Raw genomic sequence first — 26,050 nt, 5'->3', positions numbered from 1 at the left:
GGCTAGGAGGATGATGAGTGGCGTAATGAACTAATTATGGCAACACCAATGTATTACCGTGTGCTAACGCGGGTGAGGAGTTTTGACCATAGGGCAAAACAGCTAGTATAAATATAGTGACGTAATAAATAACTCATTATGGCAACACCAACAAGTGTAACGTGTTTTAGGATGGGTAAAACCTTTAGGAAAAGTGACTATAGGTATATGAAATAAAACACCACAATAAAATCTAGTGCACAATATATTAAGTTTGAGACATAGACACTTGTAGCGCGCACGTGTCGCCGACACACTGCAGCAGCCGCGACAGCGCGCGGCTGTACCACGCGCGGACGGCGGGGAGGGTTCGATCCAAAGCGTTGTGCAGCTCGAAACTGTCGCGGGATAAGTCGTAGATTTCCACGAAATTCTGCAAAAATAACACATGAAATCAGTCCATCAAAATCAAAACTCATTTATTAAAACTTGGCTGCAAAACAGCACTTTTCGAAAGTCAAAAAAGAAATTACAAAAGACAGCCCATAAAACGCCCACCGTTCACCACTTCCTATGTGTTTTTGCTGGGAAGAAGAAGTGGCGCAACAAACTCCCCAGTCATCCGTTGAGTTACGATGCTATGGACAGGCGAGAGCTACGGTGTCTCAGACAGACTTAGAAAGATGTCAATTTTTGTGTCGGGTGCTGAAGACAATCAGATTTATCTGAAAAATTCACCTTCAGATCCACCCATGGGAGAACTAAACATTTGGATGAAAAACACCAAAATTAGGGAAATTACATAGGTAAATCCATATTTTTAAAATTTCCCGTTATATTTCTAATAGGTGTGGCAATAAAAAAAAGGAAAATTAGAGACGAGCGGACTGCCCGTGACCATGGATGCCGTAAGGGATCCGAAACGTCGGGATTAAATAATATTAACATATTCGCGATAAAATCCGTAAAGTAATTTTATTAAAGAAATATCTAGATTACTTGAGATTTAGAAGAAATTGGTATGCTAATACATATTTTGAGTGTAAGTTTGATATAACCTACAAGTCAGTAGTTACCTCATAATCAGCAAACTCGCAGTACTTCATGTTGGTCCTTGTGTCGAAGTGTCGCACACACGCGTACGAGTTGTTGCGAGCGTCCTGACACTTGCACTCGTATTGTGGGTAACATTCCTGCGAATATAGATATTGAGTGATTGTTTTTTTTAATGTAAGGTAACCCATCAAAGAAATTCATAGGCAATTTTTTTTCCGGTGCACCCGAATAGTTAGGCGACTGACTGTCTGGAAGAATGAACCAAGATACCGAAAGTTGGAGCAGTCGGGTAAGGGTAAGCCGGCCAGTGGCCGCAGGTCGCAGTGTAGGTACCAACTCCGTTTTGGTTTTGCTGACCTATACGACCTATCTCCATTAAATCTATACTCACAGCTAAGCGACTGGCGTCATTCTTCCACGGACACGCATCGTCTACGGAGCCGTAACGGCCTTCACCGTGGTACTCCACCAACATGTATCTGCACAACCAATTTAATAATAAGGTACTAAATAATGGGGCGTAGGGTTTTATATGAAATTAGCTTGTAAAGAAAATATTTTTAGTGGCCCAAAAGGTCTGGTTAAAAGCAAGCATGTCTCCTATCTTTATGACTAGGTCACAAAAAAAATAAAGGTTTTGTTTGCAAAAACGGTCTAAGCACACGTGTCGTTGCAAATTTAACAAAATGAAGATAAGGTTTTAAAGAAGAGATTTTATTTAAATCATAAGAATGCTAGGACAAGATGTCAAAACACCGACCAAGTTTCTGGTTTTTAAGGCCCACTAGTCAAAATCTCAAACTAACCTGTCACTTTTCCCATTTCCATTCAAATCAATAGGCCGTCCATCCATATGAGCCGGGGGCGTTAGCCCAGCCATCTTCAGGATCGTGGGGGCGATATCTATGTTCAGCACCGGCTCAGCACTAGAGGAGTTGGGGGCGATACCCGGCCCCCGAATAACGAGGGGTACTTTGATATCAGACTCGTAGGGTTGGCGTTTGTCGTATACTTGGGAGAATTGACCTGGGGAGAGAAAAAATAAATATAGGTACCTATGCGGTTGAATTGAAAACCTCCTTTTTGGGAAGTCGGTTTAAATAGGCTAAATGAATGAACACTATTATACATTTTATGTTCTTTCTATTGACGGACATAAAATGTAAAAGTAATTATTTAATGATATTAGTTTTTTTGCTATGGCAATACCAATTCAGTATTCACCATTTTTAATTTAAATAACAATTATGTCTTTAAGAAAACCCGCAAGACAATGAGGAGTCGATTGACGTACGAATGTGTAAAGTATACCTATAGAGTAATACCTAAATTCCATATTTTGAATAACTAATATTATTTTTACCAGGTAGAAGCATAATCCCGCCAACCACTTGCTTATACCTGCTAGACCAACTCACCCACATGATATCCGTTATCAGACGTGTACAGTACATAAGTGTCTGCCAGCACGTTCTGCTTGTCCAACGCGGCTACCACGTCGGCCACCATCTCGTCTACTGCCAGTAGACTCTCCCAACGAGAGCGGTAGTTATATATTATATCTTACCTATGGACCATCTCACCCATATAGTAAATGTGTCAGATAGATACACTCACCTACCCTTATGGCACGTTTGTCATATAGACCAACTCACTTCATATATCATGTTTAACAGACCAACTCACCCACATGATATCCGTTATCAGACGTGAACAGAACATAAGTGTCTGCCAGCACGTTCTGCTTGTCTAACGCGGCTACCACGTCGGCCACGATCTCGTCTACTGCCAGTAGACTCTCCCAACGAGAGCGGTAGACTCGGTCCAGTTCTGGCAGCATGGTATCGGGTAAAGGGGAGGGTGGCATGCGTAGGAGCCAGTGTTTGTCCTACAAAAATGAAAGATTGGGTAAGAAAGCTTTATGTAAGGCATTATCTTGGAGGTGAAGTCTAATAACTAAACTTGAATGAAAAGTTCGAGAGTTTTTTACTTTGACGGCATTATGACTTCATCATCAAATCAGTTATAGGTTGAAATAAATTTTAAATTTTAAGCTGAATCACATTTTCAGCTTCATTTGAATTTCAGCTCCATCTAAATCCTTGATGGGTCTTTCATCGTGCATAATTTTCTTAATGTGATTTTTTATTTAACGGATTAACCTCCCCACTCAGAGTCATTTAATGGTTACTTAAGCCATTCCTTAGTGAAGGATTTGTATGACATTCCGTCACTAAGGAGTGACTTAAGTAATCATTAAATGCCTCTGAGTGGGGAGGTAAAACGATAAAAAGTAACGGTGTAGGTATAAAGACTAATTATAAGAGAATAAGGATTATTTTTCCAACGGATACTCCTTTATCTTTTCTTGCATAAATACATCCCACATTCTTCAGCAATTGTCAGGTACAAAAAATATATTATATAAATAACAAAATACCTCAGCTTTAACATTGAAGTTAGGCCCCCTCTCAGCGGTAACATTACGGTACGAGCCGGTATGTCTCGGCGCGGGAGTGAAGGGTTGATGCGGTGCGGGGGGAGCCAGCACCATGAGGAATGGTGTGTCTTCTGTCTGAGACTCTATGAACGTCACGCTTAGGTCGCGCTGTGAAGGAAAATGGGCTTTATTTGTATGGACATAAGGTTTGTAATTGCTTACAGTAGACTATGAAGGTCGCGCTGTGAAGAAAAGTAGACTTTATTTGTATGGATTTAATGTTTGTAATTGCTTACAATTAGTGTAATAAGACTCTATGAAAGTTACGCTTAGGTCGCGCTGTGAAGAAAAGTAGACTTTATTTGTATGGGAACAAGGTTTGCTATTGTTTAAAGTAGCGTAGTAAAACTATGAAAGTCACGCTTAGGTCACGCTGTGAAGGGAAATGGGCTTTATTTGTATGGAAGCAAGGTTTGTAGTTGTTTACAGTAGTGAGGTAGTGAGGCTCTAGGATGGCCACGTGGTGAAGGACAATGGACTTTATTTGTATGGTGACAAGGTTTGTAATTGTTTACAATAGTGTAGAGAGACTATGAAGGTCGCGCTGTGAAGGAAAATGGACTTCATTAATAAGGATATAAGGTTTGTAATCGTTTACAGTAGTGTAGTAGTGAGACTATAAAGATCACGTTTAGGTTGCGCTGTGAAGGAAAGTAGTCTTTATTTGTATGGGAACAAGGTTTCAATTATTTACAGTAGTGTAGAGTACCTAGGTAGTACAGGAATGAAGAAGGGTAAATCAAGGCTTAGAAAAAACAAGTGAAACGTAAACGATCAATCTGTCGGTCGGAAAATCTGCTAGTGTAAAAGTTTGATTAAATGATTTTAATTTTTAAATATCTTAAAGTGCTACTCACAATAACATCAGTAAGATACTGGTCAGTAGAAGCAGTGGGCACGCCATTGTTAGATATAGTGTAGTTGTAGTAGACTGAGTTGCCGACCAGCCCGCGCCACTCCGACCAGCCGGGGGGCACGGCTTCGGGACCGCCCGCTTCTACGGCGCCATACTGGAAAAATAATATTTTCGCCATAAGTTAAGCCCCCACAAAACCTTTTTAGTGGTTTTACTGTGAGGTTAATGTACCTAACTAAATAAAATAATTAGCGTATAAACTTATAATAATTTAAAATTAAAGTATTATTTATTTATTGGTATGTAAGTTTCTCACTAGGTGTTCCCAGAGGTTTCAGTCACATTCCGGGGGAACTATCGGGATAAAATAGGTATAGCCCATGTTAGTCGGGGATAGTCTGACTTTCTAAAAGTGGAAGAATTTTTCAAATTGACTCAGTAGATTCGGAGCATTTAGGATAAAAATATGAATGACATTATTGTTTGAGATAAACGTTTCTTCTCTAAACCAATCACTCATTAAAAATCTTGGTAGGTATTTGAGTGCTAAGAAAATAAAGGTGACGTATTGAAGAACTAAGCATAGCAACACCATAAAGTGTTACCAACGAACAAAAACAACTCACCTCATTCAAATACTTGCCAGCGTAAAAAGTTTTATACCCGGCCTCTTTCAGCAAATAGTTGAAGGTTTCTTTCTGCAAGGTATTGCGCCAATAATGACCATAACAACCTCCACGCATGCTGTTGTTGACTGTCATATGATTGTGGACGTAAAGGCCTGTCAGCAAACTGGCGCGGCTTGGACAGCATATTGGGGAAGTCACGTACTGAAAGTTTTATTTACTTGGGTCAACTTCACTGGTCTGGTCTCAGGCAAGTTGGTACCTATCTATCAAAAAAAAACAAGATCCCGACGAATTGAGAACCTCCTCCTTTTTGGGAAGTCGGTTAATAATGCAACTGACGTGGCTTCTCTTTTCAAATTAGGTTTCAGATAGCTTGTTAAATATATTTTTTATCGATGATGGTCAATTCAAATGATCATTTGCCCGTTACTTATCTATATGTATTGGTAATGTCTATAGGTTTTTCTATGATGATACTGAATTTGTGAGGCCACCAACCTACGGTATACCTAGCCATATTATCAATGCCCTCCAGAGCTTTATTGCTTAAGAATTTATTGGCACTTAAATCGATGGTTATGAACATTTTATTACGCTGTGCACATTGGTGACCTACCAACATATAGAAAAACTATAAAGTAGTAGTATTTCCATATCATTTTATTTCATACTAGCTTCCGCCAGCGGCTTCGCCCGCGTGGTGTGTTGATAAAAAGAAGCCTATGTGTTAATCCAGGGTATCACCTATCTACATACCAAATTTCAATCAAATCGGTCCAGCCGCTTTTGCGTAATTGAATAACAAACATACATCCATACATTCTCACACACTTTCACATTTATAATATAAGTAGGATATCGAGATTGAATAATAAATATCCATTTATATGCGTAAGGTGGACGACCTTACGTTTTTGATAAGAGTTTCAATTAATTTAAGCAAACTTACCGAATTAGCGAAAGTGACGCCCTCATTCCCAATAAACCGCCTCACATTCGCCATAGGCGTCTGAAATAAAAAAGAAATAAAACAACACAATATTCCTAATTCATTTATTTGCACATTTCTATCACTGTACTAACCATACCACCCAACACTACATCTTGATCATCCGTCAACACCAAAACGATATTCGGCCTCTTTTGCTGACAAACACTGGCTCCAAAGAGACAAAATAACAATAAATAATTTAACATTTTGCTTTATTGTAAACTTATTAAACTTATTGAGAGAATTTATAGGAATTTTTGCTGTTTATTGTGGCATGGCGGGCATTATTTCTAGGCCTGCGCACTCGCTCGCGATCACAACGCCGATTGCGAATACACCCACGCTCTTCACAAGTGACCTGAAGATAAAAAAATAATGTTTGAGTACAGATCAAAAATAAGTCAATAAACTTTTTTTCTTTTTTCTGGTGGTAAATATCTTGTTTGGTCATCTGTACAGGTAATCAACTATCAAATTTATGAACTTTAGAATTCTTATCTCAAGTTATTGTTGTTTTTTTATACAACTTTATTTAGACCTATTTCAGGCCCGCCGCTAGCTGTTTGTTCGCCCGCGTGCTAAACTGATTATGCCGCCCTACGACTACATACGTTTTGTCAAAAAATATATAAGGGGATCCAGGGGTCGGACCCCCTGCTTTTGGATAAATAACTATTGCAATACATAACATACATTACACATAACATTTTATTTACTTGAAATGTGTCCTGGGTTAGCCCATAAGTAAACTAAGCAATTAATTGATGATGATGATGATGTCCTCCTAGCCGGTTATCGGCTACAGCGGCTGTTCTCATGTAAGGAGATTAGCCAACTACGCAGGACATATTATAGTGCACGAGCATTTGCGCAGACACAGGTGCACTCCCTATTCCTTCACTCTCATAACCCGATGGGACGGTAATCCGACACGACCGGAGAGAGATCAGGCGCAGGACCGACATTTACGTGCTCTCCGATGCACGGGTGTATCAATCACCAGCTTCCAGGCTCCGGGCTGCTTTGTGAAAGTCTTCTAAAACCCACAAAGCGATTTCGGCCCGACTCGGGAATCGAACCCGAGACCTCGTGCTCAGCAGCCGCACTTGCGACAGCTAGACCAACGAGGCAGTTTAGGGCAATTAATTAGGGCATTATTAGCAAGCAATTGCTTAGGGCATCAATGCAGTGCAATCATTACCCAAGTGGCCCCTGTCACCCTGTGTATTGAAAGATTGTGATTAACTTAAACCAACGCACTTAAATATCTATAACAATGTTTAAAGTCAGTAAAATATGTTATTTGATGGGTTTCCAGTTGAAAAGTCAAACTATGAGATGCACTCCATATGTAAGGAAGCGCGAGCGGAGCGAGCGCGAAAATTTTTTAGTCTCAGGACACAAAACAAATAAAAAGTACTGTAAATTAACAAAGCAAAGTGAAAAAGTAAGATATGCACAGAAGTGATGTGTAAAAGCCGCGAGCGAAGCGAGCGCGATTTTTTCCTTAGAGTTTTCATGAAGTAAATATATCATAAAAAGTCATAACGGACGTGCGCGAAAAATGTTTTTTCGGAATTGAATGCCTCAACAATTAAACAAAGATAAAATGCGATATCTGACATAGAGCCGCGAGCGCAGCGAGCGCGAATTTTTTTGGGGATGCAAAGGGTGAAACAGTCAAAATTAATAGGAGACGACCAAAGCCAGGGCGGCTTTTTCTGAAATTTTATTGGTTTAATTTTGCCGCCCCCTAAATAGCATTTGCTCCACGCTATGCCACTGGTTGATCTTAAATCGTTTTTAAGAATCTTTAATTTTGAAAATGTCCTTTCAACAGCTGTACCTAACTGAAACCGGCAGTGTAAGTAATATTCTTAGCGCTATTGCTGTGTTCGGAAATATTGAAATCAAATCATTAGTAAAAAGATATTGTATTTTTAAATATTACGTGATAACTCGCTAGATTTGCCGCCCCCTAGGACGTGCCGCCCGCGTGCGGTGCACGCGCTGCACGCCCGCTTACGGCGGGCCTGACCTATTTTGATTATTGCAATGTTAAGTATTTTTGGGAAAAATAAAGTTTTTCAGATTACCTATAGGTATTTCTCACTCATCATCAATCTCCTGAACTTATCCCAATTATATTTGTGGTAGGCGCAGCATATTAACTAAAAATGTAGCTTCTACTATTGTACTACTTTTACCTAACATTTTGTGCAAAAAGTTATTATTACTTGTTTTTAGTTTTTTGTTTTTCTTGCTGCTAGTACACAATACATACAATTTACTCTGTTTATAAAACAATTACAGATAAACTTATCGGTGAGTGATAAACTGGTCAGTTAAATGTGCTGTTGTATTAATAAAACTGTTACTGTAAATAAATACAGTAGAACAATATAGTAATATAAGATACAACATAATTTATAAGAGAGTTCAGTAAATAATTCAAACTAAACATTATTTACAATAAAGATTACAAAAATGCAACTATTTATGCATACTTTATTAGGTAGACCAATTTTTACATTTTTGATCTTAAATCTAATTAAAATAGGTCACATAATGGGCTGTCTCTTGGCTAAGAGCGATCTCTTCCAGACAACCTTAGGACGGATTGAGACTAGAAGGGAATTATTATATGGTAGGCAGTTAGGCAAAATGTACATTTGCTCTTGCAATTTGTGTGCCCAACTTTGATACATAGTTGAGATTTTTTTTTTTCTAGCAGAGGTTGAGAGGAAGGTTTGCATGAAGGTGTTAACGTATTGTGTTACTGGTTTATAATGTGCAGAAGGGCTAATTAACTGCCACATTTTAAGTTACCATTTCATTTTATAGATGTATCTATTTATACATATAATATGAATTGATATCCTCACCTGATATAAATTAAGCCAGTAAAGATCAAATAAGAAAGTGAGCAGGAAAGAGTTTCTTTTTCATTTGCTCAATACTTATTTAACTTATTGACAGCTACAGAACTTTGAATAGGAAGTTTTAGTCAGAATTAACTAGTTTTTATGCTAAGTTTGTCCAGGAACATAAAATTCTAAATAATGGAGCTGATAGAACTGCATATTGTCATTGATTTGCTAAGATTTATAAGTTTAATCATAAATGGATAACAAGGCATATTTTTAAGTAGCTTTTGACATAAGGCGTAATATTTGCAATACTTGTAGGTATATATTCGCGCTCTTATTTTATAAGTAAGTATACAAATACAATAGACAGAAGTGAATATGAAATGATTCTTTTTAGAAGTTCATAAACCAATTATTATTTCTGAAGAATGCTATGCATTCGGATAGATCCGGATTATTGAGTATTCAATGGATTTCATCTAGAACTTGTAAACTAGGCTTAGCGTTTTCATAATGTAATAAATGATTCCTAATCAAAAGTTTACATTGCACGCAATACCACATTTTGAACAAGAGGTTATAATTACTCACCACTTGAAAGGATCGTAATAAAAATCTTTAACAAATGGAATGACACCTTTTTTGCCCATTATATGTTTTGTGAAATATATGCTTTTCTAAAATTTAACGCAGATACACGTTAAATTCTTCAGTAATAAGAAAAATCGATAAACTCTTGAGAGTCTCAAAAATTCAAAGATCACGAAATAAAATGACAGTGACACTGACAGAAAGGCGACAGTTGCATTTTGTGTTGCAACCCTTCAAAAAAGGAATCAGTCATATTTAAACAGGCACGATCGATCTCAAAAATCTATACTTATATTACAAATCAATCCTCCGAGCCTTTTTTCCCAAACTATGTTGGGGTCGGCTTCCAGTCTAACCGGATTCAGCTGAGTACCAGTGCTTTACAAGAAGCGACTGCCTATCTGACCTCCTCAACCCGGTTACCCGGGCAACCCGATACCCCTTGGTTAGACTGGTGTCAGACTTACTGGCTTCTGACTACCCGTAACGACTGCCAAGGATGTTCAATGACAGCCGGGACCTACAGTTTAACGTGCCATCCGAAACACAGTCATTGGTGTCTAAGATATACTTAGAAAGTACATACAAACTTAGAAAAGTTGCATTGGTACTTGCCTGACCTGGTATCGAACCCGCGCCCTCATACTCGAGAGGTTGGTTCTTTGCCCACTAGGCCACCACGACTTTTTAATATAAGTAAGGCTTACATTTATAAATTAAAGACGAGTACATAAAAATAACCAATTTATTTATTGCTATTAACAGTTTTCAAAACCCAATTGGTGTAATGTGAGACTTTTGTATAAACACCGGGAAAGTAGCGATGTCCACAGGAATAGCCGAAAGACACAATGCCTGCGACTAGGCCTTTGTATAGTAAAGGACCACCGGAGTCCCCAAAACAGCCGTCTGGGCCTCCTGTGTCCACTCGTCCAGCGCACATCATGGAGTCTTGAATGACTGCGCCTATTGTATTGTATCGCATCGCACAAATGTGTTGGTCTATTGTGAAGAGGTTTGTGTGCTGTAATTGATCTGGCTGTGGACCATCAGGCTGGAACAAAATAAATAATTAGGCTGAATAAAAATATTATTATTATATTAACGGATAGGCGAGCTAACATAAACAGGGTTTGCTAAGCTATCGAATTAGAAACTTGGCATTATAAGTAAGGCTGCTAGCGTACACTTTGCGAGTTATTTGGTGAACACACCTGGCATTGGGACATTTCGCTGGCAGCTTTAAGTTGTTTGCTGCATTCGGCTGGTGGTAATTTAGGTGCCTATAGTAGAAACAATATTTCAATTACGTTAAATTTTATAGTAGTATATTGACCTCATATAGTAGAAAGTAATGAGCATTGTCTCGCTGATGCGCTGGCAATGTGAGGAGCATGAGGGCCGAGCGTCGATTTAATTTTTTTTTAATATATAATAGGTAGGTGACATAGGTACAGGAAAAACAGGCACAATTTTATTTCTTTACCTATTTAGTAACGGTTTAGTAAGGATATCCATCTGACAGGAATAAAATACAAACCTCTAAAACCCCCCATCCGACCAGAGTGCAAAGAGAATCAGGTTTAATCTCGACTCCTTGCTTGATAATCGTGCCTTGTCTAACATTTGTATTGAACGCAAAAGGCTTAGATACCACTACGATCGCAATGTCGTTTGTGTAGAAGTATTTGTCGAAACCACGATGGGGTATGATGGTCTTCAAATTATGGAGTACCCCACCCCCAGAGCGGTATGACGAGCCAACTCGAAGCTTCCAATATTTGGGATGTGTGTAACTGCAATACAAAGATAAAAAAAAATAGTCTTGATACTTGGCGAGTTAGACAGACTATGACTTTGAAATTAGGTCCGTTGTGCAGCCACACTTATTTTTAGACAAGTGTTCAACAGATGTTTAAGTAGTTTTTGTAGTAAATAAGGCAAAACATTTTATTTTAATAACATCTTGTTTAAATTTTAATTACAAGCTTTTTTAAATACTTACCGTCAGTTGCACAAAGCTCCATTAAAATGAAAGCTTCTTTGAATCTATTGCTGACTCTTTCTTTGTCAATAAGATAAAAGTGACAGCAACAGATTTAATGAAGCTTTAACTTTAATGGAGCTTTGTGCAACTGACGGTAAGTGGGGTTTCTGACAAAAACTCAAATCACATCTTACTTCCTGCCCGTATGATCGTTATTTTGAAAGCAGTGCGCGGCTGACAGCACATGGCGTGAAGTCAGAATGACTCCTGCGCAGTGCTGCACGAACTCCTGAGTGCCCCATGCGTCCAGCAACAGCTGAGCAAGGATGGGGTATCGTTCTATCTGAGTTGGTACACCCTGGATGACTCTGGTTAGGATGTTGAAGTTGTAGAATTGGGTGTGCACTGAAACAAAATGGTGATTAAGAAAATTATGGACAGAATTGTGTTGCTGGGGAGTTTATTCTACCACTTCTTCTTACTAGCAAAAACAGATAGGAAGTGGTGAAGGGCGATAGTATTGGGGGTTTCATTCAACCTATTTTGAGTAAATTACTTTTTACCTTTTTTATATACTTAAACAGTTTTCGCAACTTCCTAACTTTCTTGTTCCTAGTGCCTCACGCCGCGCATTGCAAGCCACCGTAAACCAACTTTGACGAGAACTTTACTTAATTAATTATAGCTAGGTAAGAACCGGTATAAATCTTAAAGAAAAAAAATCATATCATTATCATGCTGTATAGCTGCATGACTACGGAGTCGAAGCAAAGTATCAAAATATAGCGGGTTATTGCAATTCGATCTGAACCACTGTTCGCAAGTTAGTAGTAAATCAATAAGGTTAACGGAGCTTTTCTAATACATGACTCCATTAACTACTTACCTATATAGGTACATTAGCTATAAAATTATATGCTCACACAAGTAATTCATACTTGCTTACTCATTACCACGAGAAAGTTCAAGATTGAGGTGTAAGCACGGAGTAGAGAAAGATGGAGATGCCATAATGCAGGTAGGTCACGCGCCTTTTTCTAGGTCAAATACTTACGACCGGTCATGCCAAAACTCTCAGTTACGAGTAAAATAATAAGTTTGGTATTGCAAAAAATATGCGGGTCCAAAGAAGGTGTATAAGTATGGAGACAGTAACGTTCCTGTTCCTCAAAATGTCCTGAAAATTCTTTTACTTTTTTGTTGTTTATTTTAAAATTATCTGAGTGATTGTTCCGTTTTCACCCGCTTCCCCAGAAAACCACTCTCCGTAACCGAATAAAACACCTATAGCCGATAACAATCACGAATAACCCAGCTTTTAACTCAAGCAATTTTAAAAATCGGTTCAGGAAATCTAGAGAACTGCACCAAGTGTAGGCAAGTACCTCTTACATTATTAAGTCTACTTATAAGTTTATAATAGAGAAAAGCTTTTGACTTACCTTGTAAAAAACACAGGCCCAAATAAAAGATGACACTATACCGAAGCATTTTGGCAATATTTTGATACTTTTAACTCTAGGTATTATGCACGACAAACAGTTTACCGCACAGACACTATTTTGATACTGATCGGATGCAAACACGGGGCGATGTGATACTCTCTGGAGACTGGACTTGAATTATGGCGAGCATATTGTGTACTACGACGAATAGTTTTGATACTTGAATGTGATTTAACATAGAAGACTTCGAACAAGAGAAGTTTCTTAAGTAGGTAGTGAGGAATTCGGGATCTTAATGTTAAATATTTAAGACTCGTTTCTGCTAGAGGTTCTTATCGTATCCCGTGGGAACTTCTGTACGAACCCAGATAAAAAGCCTATGTATAGCCTTCCTTGATAAATAGGCTATCTAACACTGAAATAAATTATCTAATTGGACCTAATCGAATCCTGAGATTAGCTTGTATGTCGCTTATAGCCTATAATAGCACTAGGTACATATAAAACAAAGTCCTCTGCCACATCTCTCACGCTCAGTAAAAGGGGTAACACTTTCGTACTTAAAATTATACCTACTGCCTACTTTATTACCGTAAACTAAGGGTGCATCTACACGGTGCAAGTAACATGGCAGGCACATGTGCAGGTTAAATTTATACATTTTAAAAACGTGCGGGTCCAGTGACTCGCGCATGTACCAAAGCAAAATACCCACCCGTGTGCTCTTGTCACTTGCGCATGTTAACTTGTTCCAGCTACATGCACCATGTAGACGCATCCTTACAATCAAACTAATTTATCTCATCTATTTGTTCTTGTACCTAGATAGTTAAGTTCCTGCCTAGGTACTAAATCCTCAATATTTCAAGTCAAGTATCAAGTTCGTTTGGTTTCGCATAGAAAATGCAAATAGGGTGTCACCGCGTGTCGAACATCAATCATTATGAGAGCTCTCGGTAGATAATCGATAAGAAAATAAATCATCAGGTAATTTGTTTTAGTAGGTATCTAGTTTAGCGGTAAGTAGTTCCAAGCAAAAAATGATCATAACATGTAATTATCCTGGTAGTTAATTGATTTTTAAATGGTAATTATAATGCTTGGTATTTTTTTGTTCAACATGTTTGCATTTTAGGTATTTTTCCTCCTTCAAATTCATTTGGTTACCGTCGTCTTGTCGAGCAGAGAGGTTAATGTAAGAGAGCTTTCAAACTAGCGGATTTCCCGCTCGGTTCATCTGGATATTACCACCGACACACCTTATTTACCTTCTACCTACCTGGGGCTTAATTCTGATAATTATACTTAAGCGACATACAATTGATATCCAACTGAGATTCAATCACCTGAGATTTCGATTCTGTGGACACCTGAGATTAATTCTGAAATTTCTCAGATTCATGAAACGAATGGGTAATCTGTAGTATGGGGCATTCCTTAAATACTTATTATAGTTGTAATTTAGGTACTACTCAACTTAAGCATAACAAAAAGAAAACAAATTTATTCAACAAATTAATCAAATAACACTCGTAGTCCTTTTAATCCACTCAGTGTAATATGAAACCTTCGTGTATACTGCTGGGTAGTCGGGGTTTTGGCACCAAACTCCGAAAGACACGAGGCCTACAACCACACCGTTATATATTAAAGGGCCCCCTGAATCTCCTTTGCAAGCGGCAGATTGTCTACCGTCTATACGTATGGCGCAAATCATGGAATTTCGAATGATTCTCCCAATAGTCCCGTATCTCCGAATGCAATCACACTGATCTATTGTGACGACATTTGTGAGTTTCAGTTGTTCTGGCTGTGGGCCGTAACGCTGGAAAAAAGGTTTGATTTTAGAGTTGAATAACAGGATGAATGGAATAAATGTTTTGAGAAATCAATTGAAAGACTCAACTCACACGCATCGACGCGTGCGGCTTCGTGAGTACTCTATTTTGAACTTTAATATATGAACAATAGAGAAAAAAATACGTTGTTGACGACTGAATTTCACCGGTACGCCTGAGAAGTCAGATCATGATAGTACCAAGGGGGATAGGGTTGCCCAGATAACTGGGTTGAGGAGGTCATACAGGCAGTTACTTTATGTAAAACAAGTACCAGTTACACGCGACCCCCAAATAGTTAGGAAAAATCTAGAGAGATGAGATAGTAGATGGTCTGCAGATAGTAATTAATGCTAATACATAATTATTACGTAGAATAAACTACAAACCTTTAATGCACCCCATCCTACGAGTGTACATGCAGAATTGGGGCTTATTTCCGATCCATAGGATAGAATTCTGGCTTGTCTAACATTACTGTTAAAGGTGAATGGATTAGTGACCTCCACAATGGCTATATCGTTCGTGTTTTTTGACTTGTCGTACTTTTCATGCACTTTGATAGCTTTCACGTTGTGTAACACCCCACCAGAAGAGCGGTAGCTTGAGCCGACGCAAATCATCCAGTTTCTAACACTGTACAAATAAAAAATAAACATAAAAATCCATACCGTCTATTTTAACAAATGAAAAAGTTTGATTATTTGTGGCCCTGACAGTACCTAAGTTCTTACTGCAACAGCGCTTTCACATTTGCAGATTTGTGGCAAAAATCTGCCGCTTGGTATTAAACGTCATCTTTTGCACCAGCAGTCAATTGTTTGCTGCATCGCCCATCATAAGAGAGAACCGAGCAACGTCATGTGCAGCGGAAGTTGTCAATTGTTTACTATATCGCCCATAAGAGAATCGAGCAACGTCACGTCACGGAAAATCTTCAAGTGTGAAAGCGCTCTAAAGCAGTTGGATCTACTGGTCCGCTAGATATGGGGATATAAGATAAATAGGATCCAAAAGACGGCCTAAGCTTTTTGCCCGCTTGTTTAAATACGCTCTAAGCGCATGCCAAATCGAACGAACACAGAAAAAAACTCTTGCGTCTTTTTAAACAATAAATATGATTGCAACAATATATCGTACTTACTCCATGCCGACAGGAAAGCAATGTGCAGCTGACAGTACATGGTAACTCGTCAGAATGACTCCCGCGCATTGTTGTTGGTACTGCTTAGATTCAAAGTAGTACTTTAACACCTGAGCCAGGATTGGGAACTGGTCTATCTGGGTGGGCATAACCTGGATCGTGCGTTGTATGACTTCGTTAATGATTAATAGGTGTTGTGTGTTTGCTGGAAAAGATAGGAGCATGAATTAGCATGTTAGGTAGGTCTGCTCATGACTGAAAATTATAAGGCAGGCCATAACGGGCCTGCTGGCAGATTTCTTATGAAATAAGCAGTGCCTTTGTACTGTTCTATTATTTTTCTTGTCTGTATTGATATATATGAGAAATATATTTTTAAATCTAAAATTGGCCTTTTTCCTGATATTTATACTTGAGACTATCGCGTCGTCGCATGGCACAGTGGGGGCAAAAAACAAACGAAATCTAACTGCCGCTTCTACAGCACTGAACTACTGATTGGTGCGTGGATTTGGTTAGCAAGACTAATTGTGTGAATTTCCATCATGCGTCTGTTTTAGCCACGGGGCCTTCCCGGCGAGCTGATGGGCCAAACTTTCAAAACGTATATAAAACGTTATAGGTACCTACTATAAAAAGCTAGGAAACGCTACTTACCTCCCATTAAACACCAGCTCAAATATAATATGATGAGATTATACCGGGGCATTCTGGTTAAATCTTGATACTTTTGGAAAAAGTGACACTTTGATTGCACAGACACTTTTTGATACTGATGATTTGCATTGGGCAAGCACAAAACTAAATGATTGGAACTCTCAGCAGGGGTGGCTTCATGGTAAACCGTGAATAGACGTGAGTAAACTCTAGTAATGGCTATCTAAATTTTGATGTACTTTACTTTGATATTTTGTGATTTGCTACGGTTGAAAGGCCGACTACCTATGCGGCGTGACGGGATGTCAAGACAGAGACCCATTCTGATTTCTGAATGCTGACCAATCCACGACCACGTTCACTTTGCGAATAGTAAAACTATCAAGAAAACAATTGAATGTTATAACAACAAACACCGCTGTATGTTTATTCATCTTCACAATAGTTCACGGCATAGGATACGCATCGGTTCTAGTAGCGTAGTAGCAGCGCTGAGTCTCAATCTACACAAAACCCACTATAGACTTTGGTACCAAAACAGTAGGTCTGTGCGATAGGATGATCGCCGGTGTCTATATGATGCTCGGCGAACGGCGTCGGTTCCCGAAACCTTTTTTTGGTTTGCCCTCGTCTTCCCGAAACAGGTTCACCATTCCACCGCTTTTTTTTTAACGACGTCAAAAATCATCAAATGACCCCTCCCGCTGTGGGTTAGCAGTGGTGAGGGAGTGTCAGACTCTTACCGACTAAAAACCATCGCGTTCCGTCGTAGGCCTCTTATGTACCAGGACCGCGGTAACTCTTTCGAACAATCCCGCAGCCCCAGTAGGCCTTGGCCCTACTGGGAGCCAATGGGAACCATTCCACCGCCTTGCGTGAACTTTCTGTGACCTACTCACACGAGCCACGGCAATCTAATTTCAATATTTAAGATCGGTCGGCCTTGACTGACAATAATATTTTTGTTCTCACACCCTATATTATAACACTCACTTGTGAGTAGGTACCGAATTAAGTGAGTAGAGTATATTATCTCGTGGTTATGAAAGTGAGTTATCTAGATCAACATTACAATTCGAAACATTATTATTTTTACACGAAGGAAAATTTGACCCTAACGAAACCTTTCTCACCACAAACATACCAGAACAAGTCTTTCGAGTCTCTCTTCGGGCAAGAATCACGCGTATTACCACGACACTTAGGTACGCAAAACAACTTTTTGTTTACACTATCAAACGCGTAATTTTTATCGGCAATAATACACGGCGATGTATTACTCAATGAATTATTCTAAATATAGGTACCTATTTATTAGGCCTAAATTAAAAGTTCCAATGTATTTCAAATTAGATATCAAGATTGCGTCTGTATGTAAAAATGAAATAGATAATTCGTTTTATATAAATACGGATTACCTAAAGCAATTTTCGAATAGGAAAAAAATGTAAAGATTGCAATAAAAATATTTTGTGTAATTTCACATAGGTATCATTTTCCTAAAATAAAAACTATTATTGTAAAACAGTCATTCTAATTTAAATCTAAGGTCCATATATCAATATCTTATCCGGAGGGCTATTGAGATTCAATTGATATCCAATTGACACATAATAAAAAGTAATGACGCCTGGAACGCGTACCTACGTCATCCATTTCAAGCCGTTTCAACCGTAAACGCATAAGAAAAGTTTCACAATTTTTAAAATTAGGTACTCAAACAGCAAGCACAGTCGTTTTAATCCAGTCATTGTAATGTGAAACCTTCGTGTATACTCCTGGGAAGTCAGGGTGTTGACACGATACTCCGAATGACACGAGGCCTACAACCACACCGTTGTATATTAAAGGCCCCCCTGAATCTCCTTTGCAACCTGCAGATCCTCCATTGTCGACACGCACGGCGCAAATCATGGAATTTTGAATGACTTTCGAAATAGTCCCGTATTTCTGCGTGCAATCGTGCTGGCCTATAGTGACAAGTTTAGTGAGTTCCAGTTTATCACTCCGTAGACCGCCAGGCTGTAAAAAAGGTTTAAAAGGTTAATTTCAGAGTGCAAGTTGAATAATGGGGTGAATCGATTGAATGTTTCAAAATAAAGAAATATTCTGAAAGACTCAACTCTAGACAGAATATAGCGCACTGTATTACTTTTTTACATAAACATTAAAATATGGACAATAGAGCAAAATATGTTGTTGGCACCTGAATTTCGTTGCGCCTGAGAATTCAGATATTTACAATATGGAGGATAGGGTTGCTCCGATTACTAGATTGGTAACACCTAATACATAATTTATGACGTTGAATAAACTACAAACCTGTAACGCACCCCATCCTACGAGAGTACATTCAAAATTGTCGTCAAATTCTAATCCATGGATTGGAATTGAGGCCTGTCTAACATTATTGTTAAAGATGAACGGTTCAACCATCGCCATGATAGCTATATCGTTTGTGTGTTCTAGTTCTTCGTAGTTTTCATGCACTCTGATAGCTCTCACATTGTGTATCACCCCACCAGAAGAACGGTAACTTGAGCCTACGCGAACCAACCAGTAACTAACACTGTAAGAATTTAAAAAAACACAAACTTAAAAATCCAGTGATCATAATATCTACAAAAAATAATCAAACTTTGGCATTTATAAAACAAGATACTAAAAAGAATATGATTGTAACAAATCTTACTCCATGCCCAAAGGAAAGCAGTGTGCAGCTGACAGAACGTGATAGTCCGTCACAATGACTCCTATACATTCTTGTTGGAACTCCTTACTTTCATGGTCGTACTTGAAAACCTGGGCCAGGACGGGGAACGGGTCTATATCGGTCTGCAAATTCTGGATCATGCGGTCAAGGACTTCGACCGTCTCTAATGCGACTTTGCGGAGGTATTCCTTGAGAGTTGTTGGGCTTTCAGTGTTTGCTGAAAAAGAGATAGGAGCATAAATAAACGTGTCCTACAAGTCTAGAAGCATGTACACTGAGAATTATTATCTATGTAGTATGTAGATGGATCCTAAACAGCTTCTGATTGAAGTGTATTATGAAAAATATTTTTTTTAATCCAAAATCAGCACTGAACGTTTGATTGGTGAGTGATTGGGAGAATTTGCAGCCTCTGACTTCGTACTGACTGCCAAGGACAAAGAGCCACTGGTACCCGTATGGCGGAATTCGCTATCACATAATAAGTAAGTAGATCATGGGTGCAGACTGCGATGAATGCTGGTTTGCCTTTTGCCCGATATGCTCGATCGTGCGTCTGTGTTAGTCCTCCCCACCAAGCCGATGGGCCAAAATTTCAAAATGTTCCACTAATTTAAAACTTTATTCAATTAAACGATAGGAAATGCTACTTACCTCCCACAAAACACCAGCTCAAATATAATATGATGAGAGTATACCGGTGCATTCTGGTTAAATCTTGATACTTTAGGAAAAAGGGACACTTCGATTGCACATACACGGTAGGTATTGATCCGATGCAAGCACAAAACTAAATGATTGGTACTCTCTCTCTAGAGCGGGGATGGTGAACCTTCAATGCCTCGCAACCGGTTCAAAAAAATATACAATGTAGCAAGGGGTGGCTTCATAGTAAAACGATTATAAGACGTGAATAAAAAAATCAGGTAAGGGTTACCTGAATTTTGTTGCACTTTGTGATTTGTGACGGTTGAAAGGCAGGCCCCCGTGTTAGTCGGTAGTGTAAATACCTCCGCAAGAGACGTGGTGGGATATCAAGAGTCTATTCTGAATGCTGCCCAATCAGGGTCCACGATCACTTTGCCAAGGATGAAACCACAAAGAAAACGATTGAAAGTTCGCGAAATACTTTAAATAAATAAAATAAAATCGCGTCCGTCAAATTTTGCCACGGCTACCATGGGTTAGCTGAGAGCTTATCGCATACTGTTGTAAGGTACTTAAAACATAAAAAAGGCTTATCTATTGTGGCCAGCTAAAATCCTAACTGTGACTTTATAAATACTAAATGAATAAATCGAAGTTACTAAGCCTAAATTCTGTATTTTGTTTTTCAACACTGTATTTCAAATTAAGTATCAAGCTTATGTCTGTCTGTATAACTAGTTTTTAGTAAATACTGATTAAATCAATCTTAGAAAAGGGAACAATTTAAACAAGCATGTAAAGATTTCAATAACAATATTTTGAATATATTTTTATCATTTTCATAACATAACAACTATTATTTTAAAAACAAACATTCTATTTTAAAAATCTAAGGTCCATATTTCAATATCATGTCAGGTGGCGAAATTAGGAACTAAAGTTCATGTATGGGATTTTTGATATTCTCCATAGACAGTGGCGCCACCATTACATTTCTCGATATACTGGTCAAACTGTTTTACCGTATGATCCCTTTATTACGAATAGAAGATTGTATTTGGTTGTCTATACTTGTGTAATATTTCATTACACCTAATAATCTTATAACTCTTTTCATATCTCCATCGAAAAACGCTGTGGAGACTTGTTTCTGCAAACTCTTTATTTGTTTTTTATTCTCTGCATTTAATGCCATAATTTCTTCTTCTGTTTCCGCATTCTCCACTTCTTCATTCTTCTCCATTATTTGCATTAAGAATGTTTGGTCTACTTCTGTGTTTTCAGGGATCTCTTTTCCTCTTAGACGCAGCATGTATATGCCTGAAAAATATAGGTGTTTTTGTTTTACACATAAGTTTTAATAGTTTGTATTTCATCTTTGGCCGCGCTATATCAATTTTCGTTCTCAATTCCTATACAGTCCCCTACCTGGAGGCCTTAGGTGTTGCCTTTCAATTTCTACCAAGAGTTTCAATGAGTGATGCGATTTAAACTCTTATTTTATTTTAAATAAACGTGTTTATCATTTTGTGTGATTTAATAAGATTGCAATATGATTATAGAGTAGACTACCCTATGCCTTACTTACCAATGTCAGACACGGCGCAAACCAATGAAATGTCATAGGAAACCAATGGTCTCATATTAGTAGCAGAAGGCCAGCAAAGTTTTAAACTTCTATTGAGATTCAATTGTTAACCAATTGACACATTATTAAATTAGCAGAAATGAGCCCCAGTCTAAAATCATCTTTTTTAATGGTTTGCAATTTTGTGCATTTACTTTGGGAAAATTAATTTAAAAAGGCCAATAAATGCACTTTGATGGATGGTATTATTTATTTCTTATTTTAAAAGCCAGAGCTAGTATGGTGGTGCCATTATTATATACTAATTATATGTCATTAAACAGATCAGGTTGTGTTAATAGTACTAGGTACTAGTAATATAATTACCTCTATTTAATGGTTCCAATAATGTTTTGTATGCCTCGTTCACCAAAGATGAATATTTTTCTGAGATTTCTTGCTCTTCCTTTTGTCTGAAACATTTTGAAAACTTCATTAAAATCGTTCTTCTTAAATTATAATTATAAACACAAAAGCTTTTAAGAATGTATGTATGTTTGTAACTCTTTCACACATGGATGGATGGATTTTGATGAATTTTGTGTGGGAAGAAGTTCCTTTAGGAAGAATGTGGAACCGTGGGCAGAAGCTAGTCAAAAAATGGTATGTACACAAACACAATACAATATTACTCAATTAAGAATTAATCAGGTTAGACATAAGCTATTTTTTGTAGGATTTCGTCTTGACTATTTTGTATTGTGTAGTGCCATAACCAAATAAAATAGTACACAAAATGTGCAAAAAGAAATTTAATAATGTTCCATTACCTGTTTGCAAATTTATCTGGATGCAAATATCTCTGTAGTTCTTTATATTTCTTGGCTAACTCCGCCTCATCTAAGTCGTAGGTTTCACTGACTCCCATGATTTTAAAATAATTGTCACCTTTGACCGGTTGCTGTAATGCATTGCAACTTCCGCAGAATAAACTGTTCTCCACATTCTTAGCGTCCTTGCCACAAGACCAACATGATGAAAGACGGATTTGTCTCAAAAAACTCTGTTTTATTACACCATTTATTATGAAATTTCTTACATTCATGATTTTGAGGTTAATTTACGTTGTGCGATCCAAACGGGCCTTGAAATAATTATGAAATGAATGCGAAACTTCAGCGAGGTCACGAAATGAACACAGCTATGTGCAAGTGTTGTTTTACTCAGTTTAAAAAGCTTAATTAATTCCTAATCGTAGTTTTCGTTTCTATTTACGATAATTTGACATAACAATCAGCTGATCGGGATTTATACGTTTAGTTATGCATGCTTTGTAAAAAGACAAATGCATAGAAATGGTATGATTGTAATAGTTCAACGTTGTAATGAATTAATTTCACACTAAGAATAATTTTAAAAGGTGGTCTGGCTGGGTATGCTAAATATCCACAAAACTATCATCAGTTTTCAATAATTAAAATAACTAAACGCCATGGATGCTGTCATCTGTCAAACAAATGAAACAATTCGTTTGACATTAATCTGAGGGTAAACTATTGTTTGTGAAAGCATTTACTTTGTCGTACCCGTAAAAAGCTAAAAGCTCTAACCATGGCTAATTATTTCACAATGGACGGCACCGAAACTACAAACTTCCAGAAAGAAATATCTGGCATGATGCACGGTTTTGGCGACAATCCGAACCCAAACGCAGCAACTGTTGTTTTGGTTGAAAGTATTGTTCAACAACAACTGAAATTTATGATCCAAGAAGCACACATGAACTGCAATTTGAGGTGCGGTAAGGCTATTTCCAATTACGACATTATATACTTAATGAGAAAGAATACAAAGAAGTTAAAACGCTTGCATGACTATCAGTTAAAATTGGATCAAATTGACAAGAAATGCGTCCTGAATATTGGTACGGCTAGCGAGGCAATGATAACTGGGATGATAATAGAGGAAGAGAAAGACCTAGCTGTCAAGAAACGTAGGACACACATTGACTACATTCGGGAATTTGATGAGGCTGATGAAGTCAGTCAGATAAAGTTTGATTCCATAGACTACATAAGAAAAGTTAGAGCAGCTAAAATTACAGAGTCTATGACTTTCGAGAAGTATGAGGCGTACCATAAAGCTAGATGCATGTCTTTTCGTTCTGGGTATGGCATAGGCAAAGGCTTTGTCAAACTAGAACGCTGGCTGAATCCAATGAAAGAGTTTAAGTTAACACAGTCCGCATTAGAAGTCCTATGCTTTATTGCTTATGAAACTGTTGCGGAGATTGTGGACGGAGTGTTCTTGGTTCGTCAAGATGGTAAGAAGAAGAGCGGAGATCCATTCAGCAAGTTTGAAGGTGGCTACTTCTGCAATCCGGTCAGTTTGAGCAATGCTGTTTACATCAAGTCTGGATACGAAGGAGTACCAGCAATAACGGTTGCAGAAGTCAGAGAAGTACTCCGAAGATATTACTCCCCAAGAACAGGAATGAATGGCTTATTCTATAGAAATATGAGTTTAGACTTGCCCATCAGATATATAGCTTTGTAATGTGATTGTAGGTTATTGGATAATCAAGTTTATAAGTCTATTTTAACAGATTATTGTAAGTCTGATATTTAGGGAGGAATTATTTCTCTCTTTTTAGTACCTATATGGAATGATTATACCATAAATCAAAATAGAAGTGAAGGGGGATGTTATTAAAAACATTATAGAATTATAACACAGTTTAATAAAATGCAGGATAAATCTAGTTATAATTCTATATATTTTCTAAAAATAATGTGAAAATTGATTGTAAACATTAGTTTTAAGAAAATTCTTTGAAAATTGAGGTTTATTTTGATGAACTTGGGCCTGACATGTAACGGTTCTCTTGAGTGCTGTTAGGTTAGAGCCAAAAATATTGTAAAAAAAAACAATTTCTGTTAAAAAAAACATAAATTATAGAACCTCCTCACACTTCATATAAAATTATATTGTTTAATAGGTTGCATTGATCAACATTTCATTAAAAATGATGTATATAAGTATTTCAATATTAGTATTATATTATTGGACTGCAGCTACTTAATACGTAGGGTATTCAAAATGTATTTCTACTATTCTCAAATTACTTTAATATTGTATTGAAGAACAATTTTAATAAATACTTTTATTACTAATTACTATTATTAAACTGTTTTCATCAAACTAACTACAAGTAGGTAGATATAGGCCTTATTTTTTATGAGAAAGCTTCAAATGACCCCTTCCGCTGTGGGTGCAGCGTGAGGGAGTGTCAGACTCTTACTGACTAAAACCCATCATGTTCCTTCTTTAGACGCGGTTACTCTTTCGAACAACCCCGCAGCCCAAGTAGGTATTTAGGTAAGTACCTAAACAAGTTAGTAAGTCGAGTTTCAGACTAAGACAAACGTTCTAACCACATTACTAAATCCAAACTAATAATATCTCATGGTGGCCTGGAGGGAACGACTGTTGCAACCCAGTGCAGGGTACGCCACCATAGTGGCGGTAAGTCCCCTCTTTGAGGAGTGGCTCGGGAGGAGTCAAGGCGCCCTCACGTATCGCATGACGCAGGTCCTCACCGGACACGGTTGTTTCGGGAGGTACCTGCATCGAATCGGTCGTGAGGAGGCGCCCGGGTGTCACCACTGTGCGGACAGCCCCGAGGACACGGTGGACCACACAGTCCAGGAGTGCCCTGCGTGGGAAGGGCACCGCTGGGTACTCGTCGAGGCTTTAGGCGGCGGCGACCTCTCCCGTCTGGCCCTGGTTCAGGCCATGGTCCGGGGCGAGAGGGAATGGGATGCCGTCGCCTCCTTCGGCGAAGCAGTCATGGTCGAGAAGGAGGCGGCGGAACGTCAGAGAGTTCGCACCTCTCATCCCGGCCGCCGCGCTGGACCAGGTAGACACCACGGGAGCCGGGTGTCGCGAGATGACTCCCGGCCACCGTAGGCGTGGGTCTGTGGGTGGTGAGTTCGGGTGGCTGAGCTTCCGTCAGTCTGCTTAGACGACAGACCCGTGCCCGTGTTGTTCCACGCGCTCCTCAAAGAGATGTCAGCAACCCCAGCGGGGCCCAGTAGGGCCAAGGCCTGCTGGGGCTGCGAGTTGTTCGAAAGAGATGCCGCGGCCCTGGCACATAAAAGGCCCACGACGGAACACGACGGTTTTTAGTCAGTAAGAGTCTGACACTCCCTCACCGCTGCTAACCCACAGCGGGAGGGTACCTACATTTGATGATTTTTGACGTCGTTAAAAAAAATGCCTTTTATTCATAAAAAACCTTGGAAAACAAACAATCTTGACAATATTATACACTGAAGCGTACTTAAATTTCACCATGTTGTTCTTTTAAAGCACTCAAGATCAATTTCGACTTATAAAACTGATTTTTACTCATTTTTAGAGACAAAAACACGCACTTGCAACGACTTCTTCTCACTTACTAAAGTTGCGCGGGAGTTTTGACGTTTATTACAACCATTTCATTGACTTAGTATCTACATGAACCATTTTATATCCAAGTAACTACAAGCACTTACTAGGTTTTTAAAATGGTTGATGT

The 26,050-nt window shown here is 38.4% G+C and overlaps 5 protein-coding genes across 5 annotated transcripts; 1 reads left to right on the top strand and 4 right to left on the bottom strand.

Annotated features, from left to right (window-relative positions):
* Positions 1-226: 226 nt before the first annotated feature.
* On the bottom strand, positions 227-9,681 carry LOC110373657 (N-acetylglucosamine-6-sulfatase). The gene is made up of 11 exons (XM_064040468.1): positions 9,473-9,681; positions 6,104-6,369; positions 5,970-6,029; positions 5,018-5,221; positions 4,393-4,545; positions 3,476-3,643; positions 2,722-2,923; positions 1,842-2,061; positions 1,427-1,514; positions 1,056-1,172; positions 227-412 (listed from the first exon to the last, which is right to left on the bottom strand). Exons 2-11 carry the CDS (start codon positions 6,215-6,217, stop codon positions 248-250), a joined length of 1,491 nt encoding a protein of 496 aa, XP_063896538.1. The 5' UTR covers positions 6,218-6,369; positions 9,473-9,681; the 3' UTR covers positions 227-247.
* A 536-nt stretch (positions 9,682-10,217) lies between these two features.
* On the bottom strand, positions 10,218-12,409 carry LOC110373658 (trypsin, alkaline A). The gene is made up of 4 exons (XM_064040581.1): positions 12,398-12,409; positions 11,654-11,910; positions 11,013-11,268; positions 10,218-10,526 (listed from the first exon to the last, which is right to left on the bottom strand). The coding sequence occupies exons 1-4, from the start codon at positions 12,407-12,409 to the stop codon at positions 10,218-10,220; spliced, it is 834 nt and encodes a 277-aa protein (XP_063896651.1).
* Positions 12,410-14,072: 1,663 nt separating this feature from the next.
* On the bottom strand, positions 14,073-20,229 carry LOC126055145 (ovochymase-1). Its single transcript, XM_064040580.1, has 7 exons — positions 19,911-20,229; positions 19,236-19,473; positions 18,866-19,112; positions 18,266-18,565; positions 15,887-16,038; positions 15,132-15,378; positions 14,073-14,729 (listed from the first exon to the last, which is right to left on the bottom strand). The coding sequence occupies exons 1-7, from the start codon at positions 19,960-19,962 to the stop codon at positions 14,424-14,426; spliced, it is 1,542 nt and encodes a 513-aa protein (XP_063896650.1). The 5' UTR covers positions 19,963-20,229; the 3' UTR covers positions 14,073-14,423.
* Positions 20,230-20,741: 512 nt separating this feature from the next.
* On the bottom strand, positions 20,742-22,777 carry LOC110373674 (iron-sulfur cluster co-chaperone protein HscB). Its single transcript, XM_049842963.2, has 3 exons — positions 22,302-22,777; positions 21,859-21,944; positions 20,742-21,224 (listed from the first exon to the last, which is right to left on the bottom strand). The coding sequence occupies exons 1-3, from the start codon at positions 22,574-22,576 to the stop codon at positions 20,923-20,925; spliced, it is 663 nt and encodes a 220-aa protein (XP_049698920.2). The 5' UTR covers positions 22,577-22,777; the 3' UTR covers positions 20,742-20,922.
* Positions 22,778-22,983: 206 nt separating this feature from the next.
* Positions 22,984-24,354, top strand: LOC110373668 (transcription initiation protein SPT3 homolog). The gene has a single exon (XM_021331001.3). The coding sequence runs from the start codon at positions 23,083-23,085 to the stop codon at positions 24,025-24,027; it is 945 nt and encodes a 314-aa protein (XP_021186676.1). The 5' UTR covers positions 22,984-23,082; the 3' UTR covers positions 24,028-24,354.
* Positions 24,355-26,050: the final 1,696 nt, after the last annotated feature.

Source organism: Helicoverpa armigera, chromosome 22, assembly GCF_030705265.1.
Source record: "Helicoverpa armigera isolate CAAS_96S chromosome 22, ASM3070526v1, whole genome shotgun sequence".
NCBI classification, from domain to species: Eukaryota; Metazoa; Arthropoda; class Insecta; order Lepidoptera; family Noctuidae; genus Helicoverpa; species Helicoverpa armigera.
Note: the sequence above shows the minus strand (reverse complement) of the source record. Positions and strands in the feature narration are given on the sequence as shown.

Excerpts from the sequence above, each read along its gene's own strand:
- LOC110373657 (XM_064040468.1), bottom strand. The coding sequence starts at position 6,217 with ATGTTAAATTATTTATTGTTATTTTGTCTCTTTGGAGCCAGTGTTTGT. Across the intron at positions 6,030-6,103 it reads ATGTAGTGTTGGGTGGTATG|ACGCCTATGGCGAATGTGAG; the intron begins GTTAGTACAGTG and ends TTTTTATTTCAG. Across the intron at positions 4,546-5,017 it reads CTGGCAAGTATTTGAATGAG|TATGGCGCCGTAGAAGCGGG; the intron begins GTGAGTTGTTTT and ends TTATTTTTCCAG.
- LOC110373658 (XM_064040581.1), bottom strand. Across the intron at positions 11,269-11,653 it reads AACGATCATACGGGCAGGAA|TTACACACATCCCAAATATT; the intron begins GTAAGATGTGAT and ends TTTGTATTGCAG. Across the intron at positions 10,527-11,012 it reads TCGGATGGGGGGTTTTAGAG|CCTGATGGTCCACAGCCAGA; the intron begins GTTTGTATTTTA and ends ATTTTGTTCCAG.
- LOC126055145 (XM_064040580.1), bottom strand. The coding sequence starts at position 19,962 with ATGCACCGGTATACTCTCATCATATTATATTTGAGCTGGTGTTTTGTG. Across the intron at positions 15,379-15,886 it reads TGCTTTCCTGTCGGCATGGA|TGTTAGAAACTGGATGATTT; the intron begins GTAAGTACGATA and ends TTATTTGTACAG. Across the intron at positions 14,730-15,131 it reads TAGGATGGGGTGCATTAAAG|CGTTACGGCCCACAGCCAGA; the intron begins GTTTGTAGTTTA and ends CCTTTTTTCCAG.
- LOC110373674 (XM_049842963.2), bottom strand. The coding sequence starts at position 22,576 with ATGAATGTAAGAAATTTCATAATAAATGGTGTAATAAAACAGAGTTTT. Across the intron at positions 21,945-22,301 it reads CCAGATAAATTTGCAAACAG|ACAAAAGGAAGAGCAAGAAA; the intron begins GTAATGGAACAT and ends AAAATGTTTCAG. Across the intron at positions 21,225-21,858 it reads ATTGGAACCATTAAATAGAG|GCATATACATGCTGCGTCTA; the intron begins GTAATTATATTA and ends TATATTTTTCAG.
- LOC110373668 (XM_021331001.3), top strand. The coding sequence starts at position 23,083 with ATGGCTAATTATTTCACAATGGACGGCACCGAAACTACAAACTTCCAG.